General features: G+C 50.8%; 1 protein-coding gene across 1 annotated transcript; it reads right to left on the bottom strand.

Annotated features, from left to right (window-relative positions):
- Window positions 1-15,560: 15,560 nt before the first annotated feature.
- Window positions 15,561-19,190, bottom strand: LOC123398117 (GDSL esterase/lipase LIP-4-like). Its single transcript, XM_045092654.1, has 5 exons — window positions 18,809-19,190; window positions 16,623-16,808; window positions 16,368-16,525; window positions 15,995-16,265; window positions 15,561-15,918 (listed from the first exon to the last, which is right to left on the bottom strand). Exons 1-5 carry the CDS (start codon window positions 19,131-19,133, stop codon window positions 15,686-15,688), a joined length of 1,173 nt encoding a protein of 390 aa, XP_044948589.1. The 5' UTR covers window positions 19,134-19,190; the 3' UTR covers window positions 15,561-15,685.
- Between the last annotated feature and the right edge of the window lie 366 nt (window positions 19,191-19,556).

The raw sequence follows: 19,556 nt of genomic DNA, 5'->3' as shown, positions 1-19,556 counted from the left end.
TATTCAAGCTCTGCTACTTGATGGTGGTAGCTAGTTTAATTTAATGATGTGGCCACATGTAGCGTCATTTTTTCTTCCTAACAATCTAGACGCAGATAAGGTGCTAGCCACTTTAATAAATCTCCATGCTTGTGAAGTGCACACAAGTTTTGAACGGATACAGAAAATGCTGAAACTTCATCAATAATATATTCTTCGTAATGGGTGTCTGTTGCCAGTGTGATCTTCTTATATATCATACATTTGAGTCCAGCTCTTTGGTTGTTTTCTGAACCTTGACATATATTACCTGATTGGTACAGATGAATTGTTCGATGGAGGACCTACCGGAGGCTCTGGTGACGGAGATTCTCCAGAGGATCACCAGGATAAGTGATCTGGACTCTTTTTCCCTTGTGTCAAAGCAGCTCTACAAGATAGAGGGGAATCAAAGGGGTGCTATCCGTGTTGGTTCCGGTCTTTGCACAGCTACAAAAGCACTGACATCATTGTGCGCCCGCTTCCCAAATCTGCGGAAAGTGGAAATCGACCCGGATTCACCTTTCTGAACTTTTTGTTGCCTTCTACCTTTACTGCAATGATTTTCCTTTATGACAGTCTAGTGATGATCTTTGGGTGGCATCTGGTGAATGAAACTTTAATAGTAGGCATCACTTGTAGATTACTGTCAACCGTAATTCTGGTACCTGTTTTGCAACCGGCATAAGTAGGCCCCAAGATTCCCTGTTTTTGCTGTGGAGGCACTATATGACCGTTTGGTGTTATTTGTATTATTTAAGAGAATGTGATGATCCTTTTTTATCGTGGAAGTGGTTTTGAAGACATATATATCTGCCTGCTATGTCCGCATGCCAATCTTGGTATGGATCAATGTAGTAATAATAGTCCAATTTTCAATGCTTGTTTTTGTCGGTATTGACTCCATTGGATGATGTCTGATTGCTTCTAAAAATAATTGTGCTTGTTGCTACTCCCTCTGTAAGCTAATGTAAGATGATTTTGCAGTTCAAATTTAACTGTTATCCTGAAGTTAAGGAACAACTGAAACTACTGAAGGCCTAAAACATAGCTGTGTGCTATAGGTAGGTAGTCACGCTCACGCATCATGTCTTTGCTCGGGACATCCAGCACTCAACAACCTTTTTGAGGGGGTTTACCTATCAATACTATATATGGTTAGTGTATAAAAATAGCAGAAATTAAGACACCATTTGATGGATGAGATTTTGAGATTCATGTGTTTGCTTGGTACAAAGATCCTGAAATTGTAAATAAATAATTTATTTATTTTTCACATTAGCTCCTGCACGCCCTGATCGTGAAATATTTACTAGTACAAAACAAACACTGGGAAGACACTCTGGAGCGAAACGACGGCTGAGCCGATGAGCAGGTTTAAAGAGAGGAAAAAAAGAACTGAATGCCTTGTCAAGTTTTTTTTTTTTTTTTTGGTAATAACGCACAAAAGCGCCGCCATGGCAATCCGGCAGACGTACAGGAAGCGCCAGTAGTAGACTTTTATCTGAGGTTGCAACTTTTCTTCAGCTTTTTGTGTGCCCAAGATGCCTTGAACGCCCAAACACACAAATTCCATCATGGCTAGCTTTATTGAATTATTAAAGAACAATTAAATTGTTCACTAGTTGGCTAAGTAAAAAAAACCAGAGGTCGCACTTATTACAAAAACTGAATTTCACTAGCTCATCTCTCGAGATAGTCTTTCGCCCTGCTTTATAGATAAAGCACAACGGCCAGAATTCAACACACAAGTCCGAATACAGAAAATAAAAAAAAAGAGTCCGCTGGAGCAACAGCATAGTCCAGCCCAAAATAAAGAGAAGAAACAAAAAATGCCCACACGGGGGCAAGCTAGGCAGCAAGCAAGGGAAAGGAGAGCCGTCGGGCGGCCGCCATCAACGCGTCCAGGTAGTGCTGAAGTCGGCCCCGGTCCCGGGTCCTAACGAGCGGATGCCAATGCTGCAAGAAGGCAAGGAATTTGAAGAACGAGTCAGAAGCACGCCGCGGAAACACCTTCTCAATCACCATCTTATTGCGAGTAGTCCAGAGGGTCCACATCATAGCCGCGAATACCAACCAAAACAGTCGGCGTTTATGACCGACCTGGGTGGCCCGCACCTGCAGAAAATCTGCAATGTCAGAGGCCTCCCACTCCGGTCCCAGAGCCTCGCGTACAAAGCACCATAGTGCCTGTGCCGCGACGCATGTGAACAGAATGTGAGAGCCAGTCTCCGGGACATGGCACAGGGGACATATGCCGTTACCCGGACCATGGCGTTTCAGCACCTCGGTCCCTGAAGGTAAACGGTCTCGGAGAAGCTGCCAAACAAAAATCTTGATCTTCAAGGGCAGCGGGGCCTTCCAGAGTGGGGATAACCACGGGAGGACCGGCATCCTGCACAGGGCGAGGTATGTCGAACTAACAGAGAATTCTCCCGAGGGAGAGAGGCTCCAAGAGATACTATCACTGACCGCCGAGGTCGGGAGGGGAATCACTGCCAAGAGTAATTCCCAGTCCAGGACCTCAACAGGGCCAAGGGGTCGGCGGAATGCAACATGCCATCCGTCTTCCAGAGCACCTGCAGAAACCAGGACAGCAGGGTCGGCGCAGATAGCAAAGAGCCTCGGGAAACGGAATCGTAACAGCTCCCCTTCCAACCAGGGATCTAACCAAAACTAGGTCCCAGGTCCATCGCCCACCGAGATCCGCAGACCCAACCTAATCTCGTGCTTAATGCTCTGGATAGACTTCCAGAACTGCGAACCATTCGCGAGAGAGCATGCCAAGAGTGGTCTGCCTCGAAGGTATTTGGCCTTAATCAATTGAACCCACAGACCCCCATCTCCCTGCAGAATCCGCCAAAACCACCGGAGCATCAGGGCCACGTTCATGAGGCGGGACGCATGAATGCCTAGGCCCCCTCGGTCTTTTGGCAAGTAGATGTCTGCCCATTTCACCATGTGATACTTGGGCCTACCATTCCCTGCCTGCCAAAAGAATCTAGCCAGTTCCTTGTCAAAGGCGATGTGCACACCTTCGGGCAGGATATACATCCCCATCATATACATGGGGAGGCTAGCGAGGTTAGAGCTAATGAGGATGGATTTGCTGCCTTTAGAAGTGAACCTGTCGCACCAGGGTTCCGCATGGGACGCTACTCGTCCCACAAGCGGATCGAACCCGCTAACCAGAATCCTGGACTCCGCCAGGGGCATTCCCAGGTACGAGATAGGGAAAGAAGCCAGCTTGCAGTTAAGGTTGTCCGCAATCCTGTGCTGCTCAGCCTCAGAGTAGCCCAGGACCACCGCCTCACTCTTATCAAAGTTAATCTTAAGTCCAGACATTTCCTCGAAGCAGATCAAAAGGAACTTAAGATTGGCAATGTCCGAGTCCGAGCCTGAGACCAAGATCATGGTGTCGTCTGCATATTGGAGGTAAGACACCCCACCCCCGGGATGAGGTGACCAACCACCCCCGGGATAGGCCCGGCTAATCTCGCCTTATCCAGGATGCCAGCAAGGGCGTCCACGACGAGATTAAACAGCAGGGGGGAGATAGGGTCCCCTTGCTTTACCCCCCTGGAAGCCCGAAAAAAGGGGCCTACTTCACCATTGATATTGATGGCGGTGCTACCAGATCGAATCAGCTGCATGATCCAGGTGCACCACCTCTCGTCAAATCCGCGTCGCTGCAACACTAACCTCAAGAAGGACCAATCAAGACGGCCATACGCCTTCTGGAAGTCCAATTTGAGAAAGACCCCCTTCAATCCCTTGGACGCCACCTCATGGACAATCTCGTGAAGGGCAAGAATTCCGTCATGAATCTTCCTGCCCTTCAGGAATGCAGACTGAAGGGGGTGCGCAATCCGTTCGGCCACAGGGGACAGACGAGTGGCGCAGACTTTAGCAAAAATACGCGCCACCACGTTAATCACCGTAATAGGCCTGAATTGCCGAATCTCTGCAGCCCCAACTGGTTTGGGGATGAGGGCAATGACTCCATAGTTAATCCTGCCCATGTCCAGAGTACATATATAGAATTCATGGAACATGGGCATGATAACCGGGCGCACGGTCTCCCAGAATCGCTGGAAAAAAACCACCGGGAGGCCGTCTGGCCCCGGGGCCGAGCACGCCTTCATAGAAGCGATCGCCTGGCCAACTTCCTCCGAGGAAAATGGGAGAGTGAGTTCCGCATTCTCCACGTCGGACACCTGATCAGCTAGCGGCCAGAAGTCCTCACAGAGAGAGGAGCCTCCCCGCAAATCGGCCGAGAATAACTCCTTATAGAAGGAGTAAATATGGGATGAGATGTCTTCCGGGCTTTCCATAAGAGCATCCCCATCCCGGAGGAAAGGGATGACACATTTCCGCCTTCGGCCGTTGGTGATGGCCTGAAAGTACGCGGTGTTTGCGTCCCCCTTGAGGAGCCAGTTCTGGCCACCTCGACGTTGCCAGAACAGTTCCTCGGAGCTGAAGATGCCCATAAGCTCAACGTCGAGGGAGTATCTCCGGATCCAGTCATCCGGGGACAGACCCGTACCGTCCGCCAAGTCATCTAGGGTCTTAATCTGGCCTAGCAGGGCCCCTTTACGGGCCCGGAGATCAGCGCCCAAGTTAGCACCGCAACCCTTCATGGCCTGACGCGCCATCTTGGCACAGTGATGCCAAATGTCCACCGCACAATAGACACGCGGCGGGGAGGCGGCAGCCCGATGCCACCGGTCGCGGACCAACTCGCGGAAACCAGGCTGATCCAACCAAAAAGACTCAAAGCGAAAGCGCCGAGATCTAGGGGGGAGCCTTCCCCCGACGAGAAGAGCAGAGGCGTATGGTCTGAGCCAATCTGCGTGATGGCCCTAAGCCCACACAGGGGGAACATCACTTCCCACTGAGGCGACACAAAGACCTGATCTAGAACACTCCGGATGGGGTCCGCCTGCTTGTTCGACCACGTGAACCTGGCCCCTACGCGAGCTATCTCACGTAGCGCCAAGTCTGCAATGCAGTCATTAAAAAGACGCATCCGGGGTCGATCTACATTCGGAGAGCTTTTATCAAAAGCCCACCTAATAAGATTAAAATCACCAGCCACCACTACAGGGGTGGTGCACCTATCCACCTTATTCTTTAGCTCGGCGAGGAATTCTGCGGAGCGGACATGGTCTGCCGGGCCATAGACGATAATCACCTCCCAGCTGAGGTGGGTACGTCGGTCGGTGATGGCCATGCTCACAAAGAACTCCCCTCGGTCCATGTCCTCCACCGAGAACGCCTCCTCCCGAACACCAAGCAGGATTCCCCCAGAGTGGCCCGAGGCAGGGAGCCACTGCCAGGAGAACTGGTGGCGGGAGAGCCTCTGAAGCTCGAGCATGCTAAAGTCGTTTCTTGTAGCCTTACTATGTCAATCTCTTCCTGACGCAAATACTCAACAAGCTGCCGCCGCCGGCTAGGGAGGCCGAAGCCCCTAATGTTCCAACATAGGAGCTTCATTTAACAACCTCGCCTGGATTCCTAGGCCCCGCAAGCGGGGCCGAACTAGCCCGCCCGTCAACCTCGGGGCGGGGGAGAGCCTTAGATGGACGACCCCGGCGTCCCCGAGAAGAGGGGACATCGGAGGTCGCCGGGCCAGAGGAGGGAGCTCCGGGGCCTGACACTCGTTCCTCTCCACTGGTCTCGGTGGGGTTGAGACGGGTAGGCGGCCACCCCCTGGGCTTCCGAACAGAGGGAAGCCCACCTATGGGCGGCACAGGACCAACTGCAACTGCTGCCGGAGGTGCGCCACCAGCCCTGGTCTCTCTATGACCAGTACCGGCGTGCACCGGGGGAGAGGGGGAGTTGGAGCGCGCGGCGAGATAGCGCGCTTCCGCTAACGCCCCCTCAAGCCTCTCTTTCGCACAGAGGGCGGAGATCTGCTCAAGAGGGGGACCTTTCTCCCCCCGAAACACAATACCACTGTCTGCAGCCACAACAGCCAAAAGGGGCACCAAATCGCTAGAGAGAACAGAAAACCGAGAGCCAGAGCCATAAGGGGGGAGGAGAGGAGGTGTACCTGGGAACAGATCGCGGGCCGCAGCACGCCGAGCCGCCAGCTTAGGGATCGTCGAGACGCGGCCGTCCTGAAGGGTCCGGGACTGGCTGATCCGAGCGCTCTGACGTGCCACCATGACGGGGAAGTGCCCTCCCGAGGCCGAGAGCGGGGCACGGGAAGGGACTCGGGCGCCCAACCAGGGTTGACGGCCACCGGAGGACGCGGATCCGGGGACCCCAAGGTTGGGGAAGGGGGGGACCCGGAGAGCGCGAGTAGCAAACCACCCCAGGCGAGCGCGGGGACGAAGCAGGGCAGACCTCCATACCCACACTCACCTCCTCCTCAGCAGCGAACACCGGGATAGGGGAAGTAGGGAGAGTGATCTCCGTGCCTACCACCACCACCGGCGCCAAAGTGCCCACCGTGGAGCCTCCTGCGAGCCCCGACTGGCCAGCACCCGAGGGGGCGGGGGAGCGCCGACCGCCAGACGGTTCGGGCGGAGCCCCGACCGTATCATCGTCCCCCTCAGAAGAAGACCCCTCCTCCGACAAGGCCCCTCCTCGTCAAGCCCCCCGTCGGCAGGCTCCGGCCCAGGCGGGGCCGGATCAAGCTGAGCCGCTGAAGCCGGGGACTCGAGCTCGAAGGTCAGACGCCTGCCCTTGGACCCAAAGTAGAAGACCAAAGACAACCTGTCAATCTCAGCAGGAGCCGGGCAGAGAATCTCAATGCGGGCAGGGCCATCATCCTCGAAAGATGCCAGGTCGGCGGTGATCAGTTTGCCCACGGGTTCAGAGATGGCTTTCAGAATATGAGTGAGCTTGCCACACCGCGGAGCCGCACTGCCCCCCTTGGGAGGCCATAGACGAGGACCCAGATCTTCTCCAAGGGAGGGACGGGGTCAGGCTCTGACGTGGCCGCCTGGACGCTGATCAGGAGCTGGTTGAGGGGACACCGGATAGGACCATGCGAGCAGACCCGGAGTAGCTCGGCCGAGGGGAAGGGGACCAAGAAGACTAGGGGAGCCGTCTCAGTCACCTCCCATGCGAACTCAGAGCCGCAAAAGTCACCAATATAGGCCGCAAGCTCATCCTGGATGAGGTCAGACGAGATCACCAGGCCATCCGGGATAGGCTGCTCGGGCTCCAAGGTGACCCTCGCTAGGTGAGGCCGAGCAGCTACCTCCTCAAACTCCGCATCCACGAAGTAGAAGCTTCCCCGCTCAGTGCCATACCCAAGATAGGAAAGAGTTGTGGGGCACCGTGGGGGAGACTCACACTCCGAGCGGTAGTGCCCGGCGCACCCGCAGTTGATGCACATCGCGTCCTCGCGGGAGCGCTGGCGGGTAGCCCGAGCAGGGGGGGTCCAGAGCCTCATTCTCAGGAGCCCCCTGAGCTCCTGGCGGCGTCAGGCCGCCAGCACCGCCAACAACCTTCTTCTTCTTCGACTTCTTCTTCTTCTTAGCCGGGGCCGGGGCGGGAAGCGGAGCAGCAGGCAGGGCATCTGGGGACACGTGCCTAGAAGGCCCGTCATCCCGGCGCCAGTCCGCACCCTCCGCCCGAGAGGAGCGCCAGTCAGCCCGACGTCCATCATCACCGCGCCGCATCGGCGGCCCGCCCCACCGCTCCCCCCGGCGGTGGTCCTAGCGATCACGCCGCCAGGAAGGCACCGCGGAGCGGTGAGCGAGGTCCCGAGCCGGGGGGTCGCGGGGCGCTGGCTCCTCACGCGGCTGAGATGCCGGAGTGGGGCGAGCAACCAACTCCGCACGCAGAGTCGCTTCCAGTCCAGGTCGGCTGCGCGGGCAGCCTCCAGGCGGCGACGGTCCCCCAACGAACCCGGCAACGGCATGCGGGGATCCCTCTCCGGATCACGAGGGGAAGGCGGACGGCGAAGGGAGGTCCCGGAGTAGTACTCCGGGGACATCCCCGGCCGAGCAGACCCACCGCGCCCGGAACGGGACGAGCCAGCACCCCCATCCGGGGCACGGTCACGGGCAGTGGGCAGCGCCTCCAACCCCACGCGAGCCTGGTCACGAGAGGTCGGCGTAGGGAGGAGCCCCTGCCCAGCCGGGAGAGGCCGCTTCGACTGGGCCTAGCCGTCCCTGGCGTGGCGTGTCATGAGCACTTCCCGGTAGGAGCGCCGCGGGGAGGGGATGGCGAGCAGGTCCGGGCGCCTGGCAGCAGATGAGGGCGCGTCGCCGGCAGTGCAGGTGAGGAGGGACGAGGTGGAGGGAGCTCTACTGCCGACGGGACGGGGCGGGCGGGGCTTGGGGACCGGCCGGCGGGACGGGGCGAGCAGGTCCTGGGGAACGGCGGGGACGTCCGCGCCTGACAGGAGAGAGCGAGAGGAAAGGGATCGGGAGCCCGACGGGACAGAGGGAGGGAAACGGGATCGGGACGAGGCTGCGAGGTGGCGGCGGCGCACGCTGGGCAGGGTGAACCCTAGCCCCGAGCCGGTCCGCCCGACGCAGGCCTGGGCCGGGACACGCGCGCGGGGGGAGGCCCAGGTGGGCAACGACCCACTGCCGGTTAACCTTCTCCTGGACTGGGGAGACGCGGCAGGAGGCCCAGGCCATCTCGCTAGCTGAGATGGGCCCAAGCCCCGTTCGCAGCGGCCCATGGGGAGCCAACCGGCCCGGGGAGTTAGGGCACGGAGGAGGGGACGGGCCAGGAGCTCGGGCACCTCCCGCCGCCGCCGGCACCGGCGCCGCCGCCACAGGAGGCAGGGCACCAGCGCCTGGTCGGGGCTTGCGGGGGCCCTCACCGGCGGCCGCCACGGGGGACAACCCAGGCAGCAAACCGGCTCGGGCCAAGGAGGGGAGAGGGGGAACCACAGGGGGACAGTGCGCCGGCGACCGCCGCACGACCTCCTTCCCCGACCGCCGGCGGGCAGGGCGCGCCGCAGCCAGGAACGAGCCGAGCAGCGGCGGTGCCAGGGACACCGGCAACTCCAGCCTGCCGTCACCATCCGAAGAGGCCATGTCATCGGTGTCGGGATCGTCCGCCTAGTCTGCCCAACGTCGCCGCGATCGGGGGAAGCAGAGGGAGGGCGCCCCCGCAGGGGGAAGCGGGGGCATCGGGCTCAGGCAGCACGCCGGCCGGCCGCCGACAGCGGGCACCGCGCAGCTTCAGGACTCGGTCGCCGGAGAGGAGCCGCCCATCGCTTCTGTTAAATTGTGATCCAAATTCTACCGTATTGGACTAGACGTAGTATAAACGGTGTGGGCCTTTGCGTTGGTACCAACGCGTACGAGTACAACTCGTTACTTGTCTTCCAAGGACTCTCATGTATTGCCCCTCATATATACTCCATGTAGTCGCACCTAAAGACGGCATGTCGTCTCGTGCTTGTAATACTCCTCCTTATAGTGATTGCGCCTTCGTGCGTCCGTGGTTTTCTCCCGCAAGGGTTTCCACGTAAAAATCCGTGTCTCTCATGCCTCGTTGATCTCGTTTTATCTAACAAGTGGTATACAGAGCTGAGGTTACAGATACGAGATTCGCCTGAGACGAGAGCTAGGGTTCGACGCGCTGTGAGCCGCCGCTGAAGCAATCTGGCAATCCGATCCGAAGCGAGATCGTTTTTTCCTCTGCTGCTGCGAGAAGCCGAGACCGACAGGAATTTCTTCTGCTACTGCGTCATATAAGCCGAGGCCGTCACTGTCACCCATCAAGTCCCAATCACGCCACGCCCTCGCCTCGTTTTTTCTCGCGACGCCAGGCGTTCTCAACGCAGCCACGCGCGAGGAGTCCACCGAAGCCGCTGTTACTCTGATCCTGCTGCCGAGTTGCCGCCGCTGTTCCGCTGCAAGACGCGGGTTACTAATCAGCCACGACTTCGTACCAGTCCAGATTCGTTTTCTCTTCATCCCTTGTCATCAAGACAGCTTGTCACGTGGAGCTACTATTTCAGATTTGTTTTTTTTCCTCCAATTGCTATATCTACCCAAGAGCTATCAGGTGATATTGTTTCAATTTTGCTGCACCGCATTAATTAATTCTGTCAAGAATTTTCTGCCGGCTTGTACTACTTTGTGTACACAGATTTATCTACTCATGGCTTCCATGAAGTACGATCTTCCGCTGCTGGACCGTGACACAAGGTTTACCCTATGGCAAGTCAAGATGCGGGCGTTGTTGGCGCAGGCCGACTATGATGATGCATTGGATAGTTTTGGAAAGAATAGAATTGAGGATTTGACTGCTGAGGAGAAAAGAAGGGATCGTAAGGCTTTGTCACAAATTCAACTCCATTTGCATAATAATATTTTGCAGGAAGTTTTGAGCGAGAAAACTGCCGCCGCTCTATGGTTAAAGCTGGAAGGGATTTGCATGACTAAAGATCTCACCAGCAAGATGCATCTGAAGCAAAAATTATTCATGCACAGGTTACCCGAGGGAGGTAACGTTTTGAATCATATTTCAGAATTTAAAGAGATCATATCCGATCTAGCTGCAATGGAGGTTACGTATGATGAAGAAGATACTGCTTTAATGTTACTTTGTTCGCTGCCAAGTTCTTATACAAATTTTCGAGACACCATATTATACAGTCGTGATACTCTCACACTTAATGAAGTTTATGAAGCTTTGAACTCTAAGGAGAAGATGAAATTAATGGTGCCTCATGATGGTTCGAGTTCATCCCAAGCCAAGGGATTATCTGTTCGTGGCAGGACAAAGGAGAAGAACTCACATAATGGAAACCGTGGCAAAAGTAAGAACAGCCAGAGGGGCCGGTCGCAATCCAAAGACAAGAAGCAATCTTGCAGGTATTGCAAGAGAGACGGGCATGACATCTCAGAATGTTTCAAGTTGCAGAACAAGGAAAAGAGGAATGGTATGTATAAACCGAAAGGTAACAAACAAGGTGAAAAATCTGCTAATGTTGCTCGTGATGAAAGTTCCGATGATGCTCTTGTTGTTATTGCTGGATGTGCTGAGACCAATGATGAGTTGGTACTTGACACTGCGTGTACTTTTCATATGTGCCCGCATAGAGATTGGTTTACTACTTTTGATTCTACTACTGCTGCTGGTTCCGTTTTGGGTTTTGATAATTCACCATGCAAGATTGAAGGCTTTGGTTCCATTCGAATCAAGATGTTTGATGGCACAATCAGAACTTTGACAGATGTTCGGTATATTCCGAAGATGAAGAGAAATCTTATCTCTGTGAGTGCCCTTGATGCAAAGGGGTACAAGTATTCAGGTGGAGATAGCGTTTTGAAGGTCACCAAAGGTTCTCTCATTGTGATGAAAGGTGACTTAAGTTCGACCAATGGTCTTTATTACCTTCGAGGTTCTACCGTTTCAGGTAACGCTACTCCAGTTATTTCAAAGAATTCTAGTTGTGATGCTTCTAACCTTTGGCATATGCGTCTTGGACATATGAGTGAACTTGGTTTGGCAGAGTTAAATAAGAGAGGTCTTCTTAAAGGATATCAAACTGGTAAATTGAAATTTTGTGAGCATTGTATCTTCGGCAAGCACAAGAGGGTGAAGTTCAACACTTCCACTCATACAACTGAAGGTATTCTTAATTATGTGCATTCTGATTTATGGGGACCATCTCGCAAAAGGTCATTAGGTGGTGCTCGTTACATGTTGACTATTATTGATGATTATTCGAGAAAGGTTTGGCCTTATTTCTTGAAGCATAAATGGCAAGCTTTCTCAGCTTTTAAGGAGTGGAAGATTATGATTGAGAGACAAACTGAAAAGAAGGTAAAAAATACTTCTCACTGATAATGGTACGGAATTCTGTTCTAAGCAATTTGGGAATTATTGCAAGTCTGAAGGCATTGTCAGACACCACACCGTTCCTTATACTCCTCAACAAAACGGTGTTGCTGAGCGTATGAACAGGACCATTATTTCCAGAGCCCGTTGCATGTTGTCCAATGCAGGTTTGCATAGGCGTTTTTGGGCTGAGGCCGCTTCCACTGCTTGTTATCTCATTAACCGTTCACCATCTATTCCTCTTAATAAGAAAACTCCAATTGAGGTATGGTCTGGTTCACCTGCTGATTATTCACAGTTGAGAGTTCTTGGTTGCACTGCTTATGCTCATGTTGATAATGGGAAGTTGGAGCCTAGGGCTGTTAAGTGCATCTTTCTTGGTTACAAATCTGGTGTTAAAGGTTTTAAATTGTGGAATCCTGAAACACAAAAGATTGTTATTAGCAGGAACGTTATCTTTAATAAATCTGCTATGTTACATGATGTTGCATCTACTAATGTTCCAATTGAGAGTGAACAGCAGTCTACTGTTCAGCAGCCTACTGTTCAGGTGGAGCATGTTATTGATTCAGGTGATACTTCTGATAAGGAAAATGCTGATGCACATGATGAACCCGTCTTTGACGATGAACATGTCACTCCAAATCAGCCTATTGTTCCACCCAGTTGGAATCTCGCACGTGACAGAGTTAGGCGGGGTATTAGTGCACCTGAGAGGTTAATTCAGGAGTGCAATATTGTTTCTTTTGCTTTATCTGTTGCAGAAGAAATTGAGGGTAATGCTGAGCCTTCTTCATATTCCGAGGCTATTATTTCTGGTGATAGTAATAAGTGGATGACTGCTATGCATGATGAGATGGAATCACTTGAAAAGAATGGCACTTGGGATTTAGTAAGATTACCTAGAGAGAAGAAACCTATTCGTTGCAAGTGGGTTTTTAAAATAAAGGAAGGTGTTTCTCCTAATGATGAGGCAAGATATAAAGCAAGGTTAGTTGCTAAAGGTTATAGCCAAATTCCAGGTATTGACTATGACGAAGTATTTTCTCCTGTTGTGAAGCATAGATCTATTCGCACTTTACTTAGTATTGTTGCCATGAATGATTTTGAGCTTGAACAATTGGATATTAAAACTGCATTCTTACATGGAGAATTGGAAGAGGATATTTATATGGAACAACCTGAAGGTTTTGTTATTCCTGAAAAAGAAAAGCTTGTCTGTAAGTTAAAGAAATCTATTTATGGATTGAAGCAATCCCCTCGACAGTGGTACAAGAGATTTGACACCTTTATGCTCTCTCAAGGTTTCAATCGGTCTAATTATGATAGTTGTGTTTATTTGAAAACTGTCAATGGTTCAGCTATTTATTTGCTCCTTTATGTTGATGATATGTTAATTGCTGCAAAGAGCATGTCAGAGATTGATGAACTAAAGAAGCAATTGAGTAATGAATTTGAGATGAAGGATTTGGGTGCAGCAAAGAAAATAATTGGCATGGAAATATCCAGAGATAGACCATCTGGAAAATTATATCTCAGTCAGAAGGGATATATTGATAAAGTTCTTCGTCGTTTTAATATGCATAATGCCAAGCCAGTAAGTACTCCGTTAGCTGCACACTTCAAATTATCATTAGCCTTATGTCCCGAGTCAGATGCAGATATTGAGTACATGTCTAGAGTTCCCTATTCGAGTGCAGTTGGTTCACTTATGTATGCTGGTTTGTTCTCGTCCGGATTTATCTTATGCACTGAGTTTTGTTAGTAGATACATGGCTAATCCTGGAAAAGAGCATTGGAATGCAGTTCAGTGGATTTTCAGATACCTGCGAGGTACTTCTAATGCTTATTTACAGTTTGGGAAAACTGGAGATGGACTTGTTGGTTTTGTTGATTCTGATTTTGCTGGTGATTTGGATAAGAGAAGATCGCTCACAGGTTATGTTTTCACCATTGGTGGTTGTGCTGTGAGTTGGAGAGCAACTTTGCAGTCCATTATGGCTTGTTCCACTACTGATACCGAGTATATGGCTATTTCTAAGGCATGCAAAGAAGCTATCTGGTTGAAAGGTTTGTACACTGAGCTTTGTGGAGATTCATCTTGCCCTACCATATTTTCTGACAGTCAAAGTGCTATATATCTTACAAAGAATCCAATGTATCAGGAGAGAACAAAACACATGGATGTCAGATTTCACTATGTTCGAGATGTTGTTGCTAAAGGTGATTTGAAGGTATGCAAGATAAGTACTCATGATAATCCAGCTGATATGATGACAAAGCCAGTTCCTACCAATAAGTTTGAGCTTTGCTCAGGCTTAGTTGGTATTTCTCACTAGTCCTATGGACTTTGACGCACAAGGTGTTTAAGCTGATTTGGATTAAGTTATTCACTTTCTTCGACTACTGGAGGGAATTTGGCTCAAGGTGGAGATTGTTAAATTGTGATCCAAATTCTACCGTATTGGACAAGACGTAGTACAAACGGTGTGGGCCTTTGCGTTGGTACCAACGTGTGCGAGTACAACTCGTTTACTTGTCCTCCAAGGACTCTCATGTATTGTCCCTCATATATACTCCATGTAGTCGCACCTAAAGACGGCATGTCGTCTCGTGTTTGTAATACTCCTCCTTATAGTGATTGCGCCTTCGTGCGTCCGTGGTTTTCTCCCGCAAGGGTTTCCACGTAAAAATCTGTGTCTCTCGTGCCTCGTTGATCTCGTTTTATCTACAGTCTCTTTTCCGCTATCCCTACGGTGACTTTCAGTTGGTCTGAGAAGGGATTCTTCTTGGTCTTGGTGTTCTCTTCTCGAGGTGTGTCTGAGAAAGAACTCTAGACCTTCCTAGCTCGAGAGTTTGCATCACGAAGACAATGCTAAAGAGTTTGCATCACGAAAACAATGCCTAAAGATGACCTTCCCAATTAGCGTAGCCGAGCCAATGCATTCCACAAAGATTGCTGCTGCAGCATCCCACCGTTACAAAAGGGCATACCTGGAAGTATTAGCGTGTCGGATGTTACACGGCAATCAACAGCGTACGGAATGCGCCAGTGACCCCCTTGAGCTTTTTGATTTTTGCATCAGTTTGTGTGGTGAAGATACTGCTTGGTTGTACAGTCTATGAATTCCACATGACTTCTAACAAGACTTGGGGTCCAGCATTCGTATTGAACACAATTGAAGACTTTAACTTTCATTCTTACCATTAGCAAGGAAATTTGCCACAATTTAGTGTTGTGTCGCGCAGCCAGCCACGAGCCCTTGAGCTAAATATTTGTTCTATGTTACCAGCTGAAAAGCGAAAAGCAGAGCATTTGGAGAACAGCATATGCTGTAGCAGGGAATAACCTGAGTAGCATATTTACAATAGTCAATACATATAATCTATCGAACTTCACTTTGACCGACGAGGATCCATCTTCTGGTTTAAAAAGTTGACTGTATGCATGGGAGCACTCGTCATGACAATATGTTTGATGCATCATCGCAAGCTTAAAGATAAGTGTAGTCATTTCTACTCAGCTAGCTCCGCCACTGTATGTGTCCTAACTATTTGTTATTGAAAGAACCAAGGAAATAAGACGAACATCAAAATGAAAAAAGAAAATAATATCATGTGCTATAATATCATGTCTGTTGCCAATATGGTATTGGTGTGCCTCGAGATATTTCTACATCGGTGGTGGTAGCTATGTTTATAGTTGGTCACAATTCTATCGCAACTACTACGCGCACACACAAAGAACATACACAGACAGGTCCCCCAGATTACAGATGTCACGTCCACATTAATCTGCTATCAGCCCCAAAATTAGGAGAAAAAACGGATCCTTACAGATTTAAGTAATTCAGTATTTTCACCAACATAGTACTGTATGAAGCATGAAGTTTGATCAGGTCTTGCAAAACTGATCAAACTTGAGCTTTGGTCTGGAATATGCGGAGCTCAGTATCGCCGCAGCCGCGGCGGCATTGGCGGCCTCGGTGAGGTGCACACCGTCCCAGCTGACAAACTTTGAGCCATCAGCGCAGACCGTCGCATTCGGAGACTGGCAGCTCCTGCTCAAATCATAGTTGTATGGCGGACCTCCGTACCCGCAACACGTCATCAATGGGCTGTCAAAACCTGGAGAAAAGCAATCAAATCGTCTTAGCAAATCTCACCAGATATCATGCGAACCAGAGACATTTGATGAGCTCACCGTATTTGGTGTGGTTGGCCACAAGGTCATACTTGATGGCAAAAAGATCGGTGTACACAACGGTCGCGTTCTTCAGCTCTACATTCAGCTGATCGCAGAGGCTGCCTAGCGCCGCGTTGAACGTGACCGCAGCTCTGTTGTATGTCTTGAGGCAGCCGTTCTGATCAAGGTCACTGTCGTTTTTACGTGGAATAGCGAGCTTCTGAGGCAGGCAACCAAGAGCCCCTGTTCCATGTATCCAGAAGTTCCGACTCCCGTTGGCATACAGAAGCTGCAATTTTTGGAAGAAGGCAGAGTTGTGGTTGTCCGTCCTGGCAGCAAGTGAAAATGGTATAGTAACTTACATTCACAAAGGCAGAAAAGTAAACTTCACCTGAACAGCATCCTTAATCTCCGCAAGTATTGGAGGGAACTTCGCGACTACTTGGTCGTAAGGCAAGTTGGACAGAAGAGCGTTAATATCATTCTGTCCTATGTCTATGGTATATAGAGCATTTTGGAATGATTCTGCATCGATTGGAACTTGCTGACCTGTGTATAGCAACAAGTTTGCTCATTTACTATCAACTGTATAGCTCCACGCGTCTTATTTCATTTGAGTTTGAGGGAAAATACACGGCAAACAAACCTTGATTGATGAGTTCCAAGGATCTGGCTTTAAAGAAGAAGAATTCCTGCACCTGTCCATGCAATGTAAAAAGAACATCCCGTGGTAGTGTTGTTGAACCGCTAATGGCGAAATTCACTCCGTTACTGTAGTTAGAACCCAATGCCTTCAGATAAGGACTCAGATAGCTTATGTTTAAGCTTTCACCTGGATATATTTTTGTCATTCATGGACCCACTATTAGTAAGGTCAACAAAAATACCCATAATGACTTAGCGCTTCTCATGAACACGTATGCGAGTCAAATTAGATGCGAGAAACACACCAGCTGCAAATTATTGACTCTGATAAAAGTTGTCGTCTTATTGGACATTAACTTGTATAATCTTCATGATGAAACTTTGAACATCAATTTATGTACAGACATGTAGCCTCATAGGAATATGTCTCATGATAACTCTAACAATACAACTTTGATGTATATGTACTAGTACTAGTTCTTTTGTTATAGATGCTCAAACTTAGAAATGTTCGGCTGGGAAAAGTTCTGCAAAGCAGCAGCTTTCATGTCCATTTAGGAAGTCATATGATAGAAATGAATTAATGTGCTACTGATTGTAGCCCCACTAGATACCATGGATGGTGGCTGGTGGGGCAACACTTGACTATCATAGCAAACTGTTAAGGACCTTGGTCCACAACAAAATAATATTGATATGATAATGGTCGGAAGACCAGGCAAGGGCGGCAAAATTCGTTGTTTTGATCTTTTCTCTAAAGTTAAGCCGGATCTGACCCCGTTTGGAAACTTTTTTCGGACCTGACCCTTTTGCTACCGTCAGACCCTTTGACGGTAGGGTATGAAGACCTACCGCCAAGGTCCCCGGCGGCAGGCAAATGGCCTACCGCCGCAGGGGCTGGCGGTAGCATGTATAGCCCCACCGCCAAGGGGTCCGGTGGTAGGCACATACGCGCACTATGTCCGTAACTTAGAATTTTTTTATAGTAGGCATGCAACCCTACCGCCAAGGACTTTGGCGGTAGGTTGTTATACCCTACCGCCAAGTGATTGCACCTCTGGGTTAATTATTTCACTCGAAGCGAAGGATAAAAGTGTAACACGAGTGCTATGCATGTATGAGCAGGTCCGCCCCATAGGTGAGTGAATATCGATTAGGGTGTTACAGTCCCTGCCGTGGAAGACAGAGACATTTAACTAGAAGAAGAAAAACATTTTTCGGAATATCTAAACTCAATTTTGTAGTTTTCATAATAAACTGCACATGAGGGTATTTTAGTATTTTCATGTGGCTCCACTGAGTTAGCACTGTTGTACGTTCAAGAAAAAAACGATGGTAGAAGCTGAATTAGGAGTAAGGCGACATGGCGTTACAGTCTCTAGCATGTAATTCTTTGATAACAGGTTCACACCCTCGCCCGTTGGATTCCAGAAAACTGTAGAGATCCATCACATGATTTTCAGCACATAAAGTATAGTTGTGACATATCTGAACAATAACATTATCTCCATCAATCAATAATGAAGAACTGAAGTAGACGTCACTGAATGCATGAGTGCCACCACCCCCGTTGGTGCTCAAGCATTGAATGCTGACATGAAAAGTCTGAGACAGAGTTTGGACGCACCGACGCACGTCGCCATTAACTCGTGGTTGAGGCAGAGAGAGAGACAGAGGAGCCAGCGGGTCTCCCGTGTGGCCGTCGTGTCAAAGACTGAAGAGAAGAGAAGAGCTGGGCCTTGAATAGATCATCATGGATATCATTCGGTTCAAAAGGACAGCGGGTTGGGATTGAATGAAGACATGGAGGGAGGGATCCAACTAATGCAGCTCATGATGCCATGTCTGCATGACTCGAGTAAAAGTTGGAAGAAAAAACAGTTGGTTAGCTAGGCACTGTACTGTACTCCGGTGGATAGTTACTTCAGGTTGAAGTTGAATGAACGATACGGACGGACCAATTCGTCAGTGTCAGTGCCGGCGAGTGCAGTGCGCGTTTCAACTTGAGAAGATTATTTACTGCGGTGCTTTTCATTTACTACTACTGTTTACTGTGCGCAAATCTACCGGCGCACAGTGACGGCGAACACGGGTTGGTTTACTCGACGAGGGAAGCGACAGAAAAAGGCAGAATCTTGGCGATAGAATACTCTGGTTTGTTTGTTGGATCGGGGAGTGGAGACTCACAGAGGAAGTCGATGATGAGGCGGCCGTCGCAGAAGCGGCCGGTGGGGCGGTGGAAGAAGGCGCGGCCCTCCGGCGGCGCGATGCGCCACCCCTTGGCCGCCGCCATGCCGCCCGTGTCGGAGTTGGAGTCGCCGAAGTTGAACACCACCGGCCGGGCGCCCGGGCCGCAGCTGAACCCGGCCAGCGCCGGCGACGGCGAGAGCGAGAGCGCCAGCGCCAGCGCCACTGCCTGAGCGAGGGGAAGGGCTGGGCGTGGCGCGCTGCCGCCTGCTGCTGCTCCCGACATTGACGACCTTGGACCTCTGTCTCTGTCTGCCTGCAGCATGTGCCGCGGCGTGTCGCGTCCCTCTCACTTTTCTCTCTCTCCCTCGCGAAGCGCGGCGTGCCGGATTCTGTGAGGTCATGCGCCGCGTATATGCTCGTGGTGGGGCTGCGATGGATGGATAACTGCTCGGAACTGGGCCGGGCCGGGCCTGCACGGCACGAGGGCATCGTGTGCATCGGGCCGCGCCGGGCTCGCCCCACATGGCCTGGTCAGCCACGCTTGGTTGGTCGAAATCATTAGGCCTTGTTTGGTACTAGTGTTTTTAAGGAGATTGGTGAGGATAATTCCTTAAGGCTCTGTTCGGTACAGGTGTATTTTCACACCCAATACGCTTGGGGATTGGAGGGGATTTGGTGATCCCCTCCCCTCCACCAAATCCCCTCAATTCCCCAATAATCCCCCACCTAGACCTTATTTGGTACT

This window comes from Hordeum vulgare, chromosome 1H, assembly GCF_904849725.1.
Source record: "Hordeum vulgare subsp. vulgare chromosome 1H, MorexV3_pseudomolecules_assembly, whole genome shotgun sequence".
Classification (NCBI taxonomy): Eukaryota; Viridiplantae; Streptophyta; class Magnoliopsida; order Poales; family Poaceae; genus Hordeum; species Hordeum vulgare.
Note: the sequence above shows the minus strand (reverse complement) of the source record. Positions and strands in the feature narration are given on the sequence as shown.

Excerpts from the sequence above, each read along its gene's own strand:
- LOC123398117 (XM_045092654.1), bottom strand. The coding sequence starts at position 19,133 with ATGCTGCAGGCAGACAGAGACAGAGGTCCAAGGTCGTCAATGTCGGGA. Across the intron at positions 16,809-18,808 it reads CCTCATCATCGACTTCCTCT|GTGAAAGCTTAAACATAAGC; the intron begins GTGAGTCTCCAC and ends AAATATATCCAG. Across the intron at positions 16,526-16,622 it reads CTTGGAACTCATCAATCAAG|GTCAGCAAGTTCCAATCGAT; the intron begins GTTTGTTTGCCG and ends TGCTATACACAG.